Below are 12264 nucleotides of genomic sequence, written 5' to 3'. Positions count from 1 at the left end.
TGTTTTATTTTCTATATGGCATACCCTTTACGGAAGTAGACATCCAAGAACCAGAGAGAACCGCGATTTCGTGGTTGATGATTTGAAAAATGATTATCAATCCACTTAAAGATAAAACCTACTTTGGGATTAATCCCAAATTCATTGTCAACTTTCTTCTGCCGATAAATTAAAATTAATTAAGCTAAATAGCTAAACTAAATCCTAATTTAGGAAAGATGCAATTTTAATTCATGGAAATTACTCAACAAATCCAAAAGTTCCAGTGCAATCTACATTTTAGATGTGATTTTCCCCAAAGACTAGAAAACTTTTCCACACAAACAGATACTTTACCCACACACTGTATCTAGCTGGTCCCTCACCTCGAAATGCCTGCATACTTGTCGCGCAAGTTTTCCTCAACTCGAATACTCCAAGACGATGAAATTGTTTGTTTATAGCCCCCCATCTAACTGCGCAGTAGAATCGATACGCCGGGGGTATAAATAGAGCGGCTTGGGCCCCAGCAAAACTTAGTGGTACAATCAGAGTCACCGCGATTCGGAAATTGAACCGTATTCCCCCCATTCAAACTACTTTCATTGCGTTTTGGAAGTGAATCCAGAATCAATCGAGTATTCTCAGTGATTTGATAAGTGTCAAGGAAAAACAGTTCGCAGTCATTGTGAGGAAAACCAGTTTCGTGCAGAAAGAAATCAGTTACACACGGAAATAAGTATAATATCTAATATCTCGGAGTTATCATAAGAGTACTTTCTTGAAATTGTGCATTAAACTTTGTAAAATCCGAAAAACATGTCAGAAGCCTATTTCGATGAATACGAGCATTACAATTTCGATCACGACAAACACATCTTTTCGGGACATAGCGGCAAACAGCGCTCAAAAAAGGAAGCCAGCACTCATACAAACCACTTTGACCCCAGCGGACATTCCCGGAAAATTCTAACAAAGTTGATTAACACAAAGAATAACAAAAACAGGAAGCAATAACGCTGATAATAATAGTTCCTAAAAGAGACTGAGTTTTCCCTCCTATCTCATTACATGGATCCCAAAATATAAAATTGTGGTTGGAATTTTTCAATCTAAAAAAACGTGATACAAAAAAAAACAAAAAAATCAAAAACTTTTAAAAAGTGACGGAGAAGGAGTTTCGCTTCTATCCCAAAAAATACAGAAAATAATACAAAAACAGGACTCTATACTGAACAAAAGAGAATTAATTATAATTTAACAAAATACATAATAAAAAGATGTTCGGTTCAAAGCGCTCTGGTGGCTGTGATAACAACAAGATGCAGGAAGTAAGTGAGGAGTCGGTGAAGAGCGCCAGCAGCGATAGTGGTGACAATGGCCATTGTTCGTCCGGAGTCACTTTCCCAGCATTCCTGCAGAGATGGTTGCTCATCCCCACCTTCTACTCTAGTGCCTCCCATTGGAGGCAACATGCACCCCCTTCCAGCCAGCCGGTTGTTACGAGCTGAAGAATAGTCATCTTTAGCATTTAGTGTGTATATTGTTAATTATATAAATAATTGTTATTAATTATTGATTTAGTATAGAAGTTCCCAAAAACATTAATTGATGGATTTCAATTGAATTGATCCGACTTTCTCAACATTATTTTTTAACATTACTTCATTTCTAGTTTTCATTATGTTCACTTCCACAATTTTTCCTTTTGGATATTTTGAATTTTCGGCAAATATAAATCAAAATTGTTCAAAAAAGATAATTAATTTTCACCTCAACAATAGTTTGGTCTTCTTAGTTTTCATAATAACATAATTTACTTCTAGTAGACTCCGTCGTGATTGTTTTGATCTTGTGGTGCTTGCGCCGTAGGCTCAGGCACAATTTTTGTGATCTTAATTTACGATATGGATTATGTTAGTCGTAATCAGAGAATAGTTTATGCTAATGAATTAATTATAATTCTAATTAAGTTTTGTTTTATATTCACAAACACATTCAAATTTGAATTGAAAAAAACAAAATAAACAAAATATCAAACTCAACGTGAAGTCTTTCAATGCTATTGTCCAAAGAATATACTTACTCCAACAATGGGTATGTAATATTTCTCAGGTTATAGGAACTGTCTGCTCCGCTCAGATACAATAACAATCTCTCGGCACCATATCCATAAATTAAATTAGATATGGCGAGTACATGAAGTGTCAGGGGCTTTGAGTATCGTGAATGTCATACATTTTACATGTTGCATATGTAACAGGAACATGGTCAGAAATATTAGTACTGGGCTATCGAGAACGGGCCGCTTTATGTTATTATTATACGTCCCAGGACATATTTATCTGGTGGTACTACTGCTTCCCGAATATATTCATAGCTTCTCCGTCGGCCTAACACCAGCGAATCAGACACCTTCTTTCAACATCCGGATCATTTAAGATTCCAAAGTGTCATGATAATGGACCGGATAAATAACAAACACATAAATACCATTAAATTGATCTACCCATCGTCTTGATACACTGATTCAAAAATGCTTGCCAGGGCTATTATATTTTTATTTACTTTCAATTCACCATACTATATGTATATAAACCGCAAGGATCAGGGGTTCAACCAAACGGGAGGGATCCCTGAATTTCAGACTTTGGTCAATTATTTCCAAATGACGCCCAACGTGGGCTGGAGGATTTACATAACATCCTCCAACGGTAGATATCGATTGCTAGATAAATCCAACGATAACTTAAAAGAAACTAAAGAATATTCCCTGGACTGTCGATTCCGCTAAGCTCCTCAGACCACTCATCATACTTTCCCAGCTCAAATAATCCAAAAGCAGTCTGCCATTAGGTAACTTTCACGCGACTCATGTCGCACGTGGTTTTAATGCACAAATTTACATTCTTTACCGCTGCAAAGAAAATTAGAGCGCTAACTTAAAATCCTTTAATTTTTTTACGTATTTTGGTATCGGCGCTGGCTCGTCTGGATTGGGTTCGCCACCTCTCTCGCACCTAAGCTTGGTCTGGGTAGATACGAGAGGTTTTCACATCACGATCTTACTTATCGAACGATCGTTTTTTTCCATCGCTCTCCCATAAACTTAGATGTTCAGGCCACTTTTAGCTAGGAAGCTATCATCAGCAGAGAAAGTATGTACGGAACCGAAAACACCATACCTGAACACCATCGATGCGCTTCCGCTTTCTATAGGTCTTTTTTTTTAAGGGGGTGGAAATCTTTAAAAGAGTATGGGATTTTTACCCAATAAAACCACCCCCGACTCCCCCCCTACTTCGTGGAATCACCTTTTGGAATTACATCACGGGGCGGAGTTAGCTTACTTTAGCCAGGTCTGGTTCCGTCTACCCGCGGGGTTGGTAACCGCGCCTTCCTCACTTCTTCAGCTTTTCGCAGTTTATCCTGATCGCATCCCAGTCTTCCTAACAAGCTACCATTCTCCCGACAAAATTTTCCGGTGATGGTACTTCACCTAGAGTTTCCTCTAGGTTCCTCCTTTCTTCCACGAACCTAGGACATTGGAAGAACACGTGCGGTGGGTCGCAGTCTGGACAATTAGGTGAGGTGTCCAATTTAAACCTGTACAGGTATTGACGATATCCTCCATGGCCGGTGAAAAATTGAGTGAGATTATAATTAATCTCCCCGTGCTTTCTCTCCAGCCACTCCTCGATGGATGGAAGGGATCAAGTCCAAAGACCATTTTCTGACTGGTCCCATCGCTGTTGCCATCTGCTCATGGATCTCTCCCTTTCGGCTTTTTTCGCCTGCGATAAGAGAGAGATGGACCTGGTGTTTTAAATGTTCATCATTCCCGTTGCCAGAATGTCAATCGGCATCATTCCCATCGTCTGAGACGGTCCTGAAGGCAAAACACAAACTTAAGGCTGTTCTTCTATAAACCGTACTCAGTTTATGTGCATTGCCTAAAACTAGCAGCGCTTTTCCCCAAACTGGGACTGTATACAGCATAATAGAACTCACCAACCTGGCTATGAGCAACCTGCAAGTTTGCCGCGGGCCTCCTACGTTCGGCATCATCCTTGCCAGAACCATACGCGCCGTGGATGCTTTTTCGTGCTCTATGTGCTGCTTCAAATTGAGTTTTCCGTCTATCATCACCCCCAAGTATTTGATGGCCGGCTTTGAAGTGATGATACGATTCCCGATTTTATTCTTTTGCGGCGCTTAGTGATGAGGACCGCTTCCGTCTGTTCCTCCGCGAGTGCCAATCCAGCACTCTCTAACCAAGCCTTAGCAGCACTGATTGCTTCGCTTGAGTATAACTCAATTGCGACCACAAACAGTGCTATATCATCGGCGTAATTTACCACCGTGGCCTCCTCCGGAACCGGAAGGTTGAGTACATCATAATATATGATGTTCCACAGTAGTGGGCCCAATACAGAGCCTTGTGAGACACCCGCGGAGACAACGTACTCCTTGGGTATATTATCAAAGCGTCCGCTCATGCAAGTAACTATCGATAATTGCGGCGAAGTAGGTGGGAACATCAATCGTCGCCAGAGACTTTCGTATAAAATGCCAATTGACCGAGTTGAATGCATTCCTCACATCCAGAGTCACTACCAGACAATATTTGCATTTTTGGCCAAGCCAGTAACCATTTTGATGGTGTGAATGGTTGATCTGGCTTTACGGAACCCATACTGCCTATCTAAAAGACCACTCTTGCTGAGGAAATAACCCCTGGATTACTTTCAACAAGAACATAGGTCACGTGATCTGCGGAGATGATCGGCCTCTGAATCGTCCTGTCACGGGTTTATGTCCGCTCCCAAACGGAGCTCCTTAAAACATTCCCTCTTACTCCGCTGGATGGCGAACTTCAGGCTCATGCAAGCTTCCCTATCGGCATAGTCCTTTTAACCTTGATCGATCCTACCTATTGCTCTCTGAGCCATTCCAATGAGCATCTCCTAGGCATCGATGCATCACATGCTTTAGAGATACTTGGTGTGACATAGAGAGCTCTATCCGTGGAGGTGCCTGCTTTGCTAGGCAGGTCTGGCCACACTTCCATGAATGTTTGCTCATCCATTGCTTTTGCAAACCATCTTGGGGTTCTTCTGGATTTCTTCTTCCGGAGTGCGGGTCTCCTTGTCGCTCCGTCCTTAGTTCAAAGGTGATTGCCTGGTGGTCGATGTACGTGAAATCCTCACTAACTTGCCAGGACATATCACGTGCCAACGCAGGGCTAACAAAAGTCAAATCTACAATTGAACCAGTTCCCCTTTTCCGATAACTGGGCAAATGCTTCTAATAAGCACCGCCCCCTTGTGTTAGTCTCTTTGATGCCCCACTCAATAGGCCACGCATTAAAGTCACGGGCTATCACCTTTGGACCTCTTCCCCTTGCGTCGTGAACAAGATCGTCTAACAGGTCTTCAAACTCAGGCAATGTGAGGCTCGATGGGGCGTAGCAGCTGTATACGAATATACCACTTTTTTTTGCCCACACAAAGCCACTAGCCGCCTGACCCATGCTATAATGTATGGCTTGACTACCGCACGCCCATATCACCGCTCCACCAGTCGAATCTGTGACCCATACACCACCGTAGACATTTCTGTACGGTTCACTAATGAAAGCAATTTCGATCGCGGATTCGTAAGTGGTCTGCGCAAGCAAGTCTTGTGCAACCCCGCAATGATTCAGTTTTATTTGTATGAACCTCATTTTTTCACTGCAGTTAACGTCTTCCTAAATTCCGGGCATTTACCACTTCCGGCAATATACCGGTTAGCCTGTCCCTCTTTTCCTTCGCACAAAATGCATTTGGGGTCTCTATTGCACTCCTTGTCAATATGTCCTTTCTCCCCACACCTTCGACATCGATCGGACCGATCGATGCCGCTAGTGCATGCCTTTACGAAGTGTCCAAACATTAGGCATTTGAAGCAACTCTTTAAAGAGATCTGTTCCCTTAGTCGGCAAACAACCCATTCAATCTGAACCTTCCCCAACAACTTCTGCGGTGACTCCACTAGCAGTCACTTTGTGGCCGTTTGAGTACCGGCATAAGCTTTTCTCAGGCTTACGATAGATTCTTCGTTGAATTCCTCCAACTTGAATTGTTGCTTCAAGAGAGTGCAGATCTTATCTCTGGCTGTTACCTCATCATGGGAACGAACCGCGACATTCTCCCCGAGTGATTACGAAAGCCGTCAGTTTTCCCCACGCTGGATTTTTTCAGCTCAAACATGAGATCCCCTTTCTGAGGCCTCCGGATTTTGCTGACATTTCCTCCTATATCTTTTAGATCGGAGTCAGATTTCACCTTCTTCAGCATACGTTAAATGTCCTCTGCTGGAGATTACAATTCCCTCCGGGCTTGCTTCCTTTTTTGTTCACGATCTTGGTCCAACCACCGCTTTTATTTTCGTTCGGTTTCGCTTCGCTATCCAACATTCCTACTTTGGGCACTTTGGGACCTTCTGAACTTTTAGTTCAGTTTACTGGACTGGTCAAGACCCCCTTTTTCCTTTTTAGTGCCTGTTGATTCCCCAAAGCTTCCGCCTCTTTTGCCGGATTTGGTATTGGAAGAGATCGTAAAATTGATGAGCTTCTCCTGAATGGATATATTTGCTGCTACTGGAGTACCTCTTGATCAAATCCGATGGGTGTCGAAATCGCCTTTTTTTGGCCAGATATCTCCTTTTAGCCCATCATTATTTGCCTTTGTAATTGGTGTTCTTGACAGAGTTGTGCTTCGTTTGAACACCTCCTTCTCCAAATCTAAAACTCTTTATTAGATGCCACGGTGGCCAAGTTGTCCACCAACGAGACACTGCGGTCAAAGGATATCTACGGCCGGGAGCTCGCTTGCTCACTCCCAAAAGCCGCCGGTACTAGGATTCCGAGCCCCTGCACCGCAACTTTAGTCCTTCTCAATTCGTCCATGATGATATTATTTTCTGGGTGTCCTTCCCATAGCCATTTTGGTTCACGCACCGGAGATGAGCAAACCCTAGCCCATGCACAGTCAGAAAAGAAAAGTGCATGAACACATATTTACACATCAGTAGGTATGCCCCTATCCGCCACCTGGGGTCACGCCTGATAGGAGATCTGGCAACTCCTGACGGGCTTTCTACAGGTCTACCCTAGAAGCCTAGACTCCTACTCTACTGTTTTGCTCCACGTGTTTCTACAGCCACCTACTCGTCGGTCAATCTCAGATAATGGATTCCACTGAATGGCACAGTCTCCAGTAGAGTTGTTGCCCTTTCGTAAAGTGTGACCTATACGCTGCTATTTCCACATTGTGCATGTCTAACTCTTTCAGTAATAAGTTGGATATAATTTGCACCCTTGTCATATTTGCGATTATATAAAAATATTTCCATCTGTTGCCACTTGCGGTCCCGCTATTCCCAAGGCAGAGGTGGCGGAGCGTCTGATGAGTTGCCTCAGCCCTGGACAAAACCGTTGATCATTCTTTCTATTTTTTGAATGCTTAGGTGCTATGCTCAAAACGAGGGGTCTGTCATATCCCAAGCAAAAAAATCATTAATTTATCCCAGACCAAAGTATACCGGTGATATGAAATACAAAAGTATTAACAAAGGCTTGGAAATCTGAGTAATAGTGGCGACCACTTTCCAGTTGCTGCTTCCATATGAGACCATATGAGCACAGAGAGAACATTGATGTATTGAGAGGCGGAATAAATAACACACGTTTTTATTCAAAAATAATTTTATTTAAAAATCATTCATAGCTGAAATTAAGTAAAATATTTTGTATCTGCATCGATGACTTTTTGCCATCTTTCGAGCAGAATATGGATGCCTTTGTCGATTTTTTGAAGCGATCCACCAGTCGACTGAATTTTTGGCTTCAGCATAATTTTTCATGTGCTGCTCTTGGAAACCGCTCTGCATCGATCTGCACCGATGTCTGGAGAGTAAGACGGGTCAGGCAAAACTTCCCAACCAAGAAGCTCGAAGGATTCTTTTACGATTTTCGCAACATGAGGTCTAGCGTCTAGCAAGGTCACGTTCGTGTGTCCTTCGGCCCATCCTGGTCGTTTATCTTGCAAGGCTCGACTTAAAACGATTATTTGCCCCGATCTCGTTCAGCTGTCACAGTTTCGTTCAGTTGAAGCTACTCGTAATACAGCACACTTGCTGGTCCCACCAAATACACAACATAAGCTTCTTGTGGTGAATGTCTCGTTTTGATATCGATTTTGACGATAAATCCAAGTTTATGTATGCGTTTTCCAACTGTTGTTAAATCAACATTTAACGTTTCCGATAACTCCTGCAGAGTTGCCAAACTCTTCTTAAAGTAACGCGTCCAGTTTTTCGTCTTCAAATTTTTTCGATGCACCTGGGAATGGTTGCTTCCAAAGTTAGAGTTGCCATTTTTGAATCAGCATCTGCATCTGCTTTCCGACAGTGGGTAATCTCCATAGGCTTCGACAAGCAATCTATGACTTTCAGCGGCACTTTCTTCAATTTGCAAAAGTATAGCAAAACTTCCCGCAAATGTTGCTTGGTAGGGACAAAATTTTGATCGACGTATCAACGAACGTCTCAAATCTAAAATTTACTGGAATATTATCCGTCCAGTCGCTCCATAAAGAGCGTTTTGTCTGACTATAAAAGAAAATGACCGGCGCCTTGCGGTAATAGAGACGAAGATGTTGCGTGAGACTACCGGTGTAAAACACCTTGATCACATCCAAAGTGAGGATATCCGCGATCGATATAAGGTTGCACCGATCGTGGAAAAGTTGCGAAAGAGGAGTCTTTGATGGTCTGGTGACCTAATTCGCGCTAACGAAAATTCACTTACCAAGATTGGTGTGAGCATCGAAGTCCATGGTAAGCGATCGGCCGAAACAACGATGGCTTTATATGCTGGGTGGTGATTTTAAATCCTCGCAACTGCACCAGATCAGGCAAATGACATAGAAAAATGGCGGAATCGATCACGACGAGCCGATACTGCTTGTGAAGTGAACCAAGGCAAAAAAAAGTAGAAGATCAGAATCCAATTTGCAACTGATTCTGACTTCCTAACTATTATGTAGACTTTGTTTCCTAAATGTATTTGTGTATTTCTTAGTAGATCTTTGAAGATTAGCCCCTCTTTCTGCTATATCTAATATTTCTGTTTGAGTCCAAATTATTTGCAGTTAATAGCGTAATAAGGTATTGATCTATCTAGCTGTTTGGAAACCTAATTGGAAAGAAGTGCAATTCACATTTTACTGCATATAAACTTTCGATTTTTATTTCTAATCTAACCTATGTGGACATAGACAAATTTCATATAATAAAAATTTCCGATAAAATGCATACACACCACTCAAAACAGAAAATAGAGGAGGAGGTAACATCAACCTTGTCAATTAGATAACTCCATCAAATATTCCAATGTTCTATTTTATCTTTTTTTCTGATGTCACGTAGTCCCGAATCTTATCGTATGTATTTTTGGGGTCAAATGATGTCGTAACTTATTCGTTCCAACTTTCGATATCTACCCTGAACGAATTTATCTGATAATTCATTTTTATACGAATCAGTACAACTGTTTTACGATCGTTGTTTCACGATAAATTGATATGACAATATCAGCGAAATATTGTAAATATCTAATATCATAGGAATCGATTGTTAATGAAATTGTCAGATAAGACTCATTACGAAAGTTTGGTTGGCTTCAACAAATATTCAGTCGTTAGCTATTAGAGACCAATCAAACTTACTTCATGTTCAACTAACCCTGGAGAGCAACAATTTACAAAAGAGTTTAGGTAACCTCCAATAAAAATGGAACCTTTTTAGATATGCTAAGTACTCAAATACTCTGGGAAATCAAAGTAATTTAAATTGCATTAACTTTTAACCATGCAGTACTGAAAGTATTAAAAATAGTGAAAAACAGATATCTTTCCTAGAACCTGCCAGATCTGTCATAATCCTCCATTGAAAGAAAAGATGACACCTTAAAAACAGCATGTCAGGAAGGAAATTCTACTTTCCTTTTTGCTAGCAAGTTTCCAGGCTTCAAATCCTGTTCCAAACCTTTAGCCCTACTTTGACTTTCGTACCTAACATAACTCCTACCCTTATAGCGACCCGGCAGTAAGGATACTCAACCTCCAGACACGAAAATGAAGCCTTAAAATAGAACTCAAAATTCTAAACCCTTGAGGAACTGTAATGAAAACTATTGTTTGATCTGAATCTAACTTTGTCACAAAGCTTTACCAAAGTCATCACCAATTACTCGTTAAAGAGTCCTGATAACACACAACACAATTTCTGGAGCTTTCAATAATACATAACCAAGGGTCCCAATTTTGCACTCTTCGTTGGCAAAAATTGATAGCTTTAACTTTATCATTTAGTATGTCTACCAGCGGCGAGTACAATGGGCCAACACGGCCTGAGTGCTCAGAAGCTGTAGCTTCTCCCCCACCATATACACATGTCTACCAGCTCCTGAGGGATGTGAAAGCGCAGTTGAACAGTTCAATGAATACGAGACAGTATGCAGCAGAGAACAAGCAAAAATAAGTAACATATGAGGTACGTCTGTACACGCCACGATCCTTCAGACTTCAAATTGCCGCAGTTCGAGGACATGTTAAACAGCCTTCACATGCATTCATATGTCGGAGTGCATCGAAGCGATGTGCGACTCTTTAAAACTAAGAAGATACAAATTTTCCACTAGGAGATCAGCTGAAGACGGTCCCAAGATCGTTTATGAAAAGAAGAGGGATGAGTTTCTATAGTATAAAAGTAAATATAGCACCAAGGCGAGTAGTTTGAAAATTCGAATAGCATCCACTTTATAAAAAAAAAAATCCCTCAAAGTATTCGCCGTTTCTAACAAAAGGTCAGAAAAAGGGCTAAAAAATTGTGGGCTACCAACCTGTAAATTTCAAATCTCATTTATCCGTCAAAAATGATACGGCTACCATGCCTCGAATAAGGATGGACTTATCGATTATGATCTTCGACTATCGTAAGAGGAAACGGGTAGATTTTTGGAAAATGCGTACGCTCCTCAACATTGGTATCGTTAGCCCACAGAAGGCTCGCTTTCTCACACTTGAGTGGGGGTCCCAGCACAACAAGCTGGACATTCTGGAGTTAAAGCAAATTAGATAGTGTTGCTTCTAAAGCCTGAAAAAAACTTTGAGTCTGCAAAACACGCTCTTATTTTTCCAAATACGATATCTGACAGAATCATTGTGAGATTCCACTCCAGTAGTAGTACAGTGTTACGTACCAATGGGGAATCCCCTCTATGAGCAACGACATAGTAATCATAACAATAACGATGTAAGGCTTACGGTCTTTTACATATTAACATCTACAGTAGAGTTTGGAGTTGCTTTCTGGATGTATGTGAAAAGACCGGAGTAATAATTGATCTGGAAATGGATCAGATTGCGATAATCGGTTGCTTTCCCTTGGGTTTTGCCGTGGTTCTTGCAGAATCGGAAAGTTTTGACCTTTGAGTTCGATAGATGTCTTGAATAGTCCGCAGTAAAATATGATTGAGCATTGGGCCGCGATTAAAAATGTTTATTTCTCCGGCATCACATCAAAAGACATCTCGAAAGCTAGGCTAGTTGGACCCCCCTGCACTGACCGCATCACGACTTACAAATGATTTTGGAACAATGTGCGGAGTTGCTCTTCACTGAGTTCGAGAATTCTTCCAATAGTATCCACGGGAAGTTCATCTGAAGTGTTCTACGCAGAAAAGGCATTCCAAGAAAGCTACTAGTTATAGTCGCGTGCTGCTTTAGGGGGGAGAGAAATTTGAAATTCAAAGCGGAGTCCTATCAGTGGCGTTCGCCATGCTGCCTAACCCGGAGGACACGGAGAAATTCTGCAGACCGCGATGTTTTTCTCAAACACGTCACCGATGTTATCTACTTACCCTCTCATCGAATCACAGACCTTGGCTAAATGGTTCTGAATTTAAAGAAAGAGACTACAAGATTCGGACTGAGGAAGACAAATTCAAAAAAAGTCTCCAATTATGATTGGCATAACTATAAAGAAAATAGCATGAAGCTGAGACTCTACTAGGTCATTGTTAGTGGAGAGTGACCCCCGGTGTCAGTCAAAAGCGCCAAATGGTATTGTTCTTTAACTCTAAGGTGGTCAAAGTGAGTGATGAAAGGGTCTTTGGCATAGGTGCCTCTAAAGGATTTTAGAACAGGAAGATGGGAGCAAAATAGGATGGTAATTCTC

At 41.4% G+C, this 12264-nt stretch overlaps 1 protein-coding gene across 1 annotated transcript; it reads left to right on the top strand.

Moving 5' to 3' along the window:
• Positions 1-495: 495 nt before the first annotated feature.
• On the top strand, positions 496-2024 carry LOC119657133 (nuclear protein 1). Its single transcript, XM_038063904.1, has one exon. It carries the CDS (start codon positions 799-801, stop codon positions 994-996), a length of 198 nt encoding a protein of 65 aa, XP_037919832.1. The 5' UTR covers positions 496-798; the 3' UTR covers positions 997-2024.
• The last annotated feature ends 10240 nt before the right edge of the window (positions 2025-12264 follow it).

The sequence above is a fragment of the Hermetia illucens genome, chromosome 5 (assembly GCF_905115235.1).
Source record: "Hermetia illucens chromosome 5, iHerIll2.2.curated.20191125, whole genome shotgun sequence".
NCBI classification, from domain to species: domain Eukaryota; kingdom Metazoa; phylum Arthropoda; class Insecta; order Diptera; family Stratiomyidae; genus Hermetia; species Hermetia illucens.
This window is presented reverse-complemented; position numbering and strand designations above follow the sequence as displayed.

Excerpts from the sequence above, each read along its gene's own strand:
- LOC119657133 (XM_038063904.1), top strand. The coding sequence starts at position 799 with ATGTCAGAAGCCTATTTCGATGAATACGAGCATTACAATTTCGATCAC.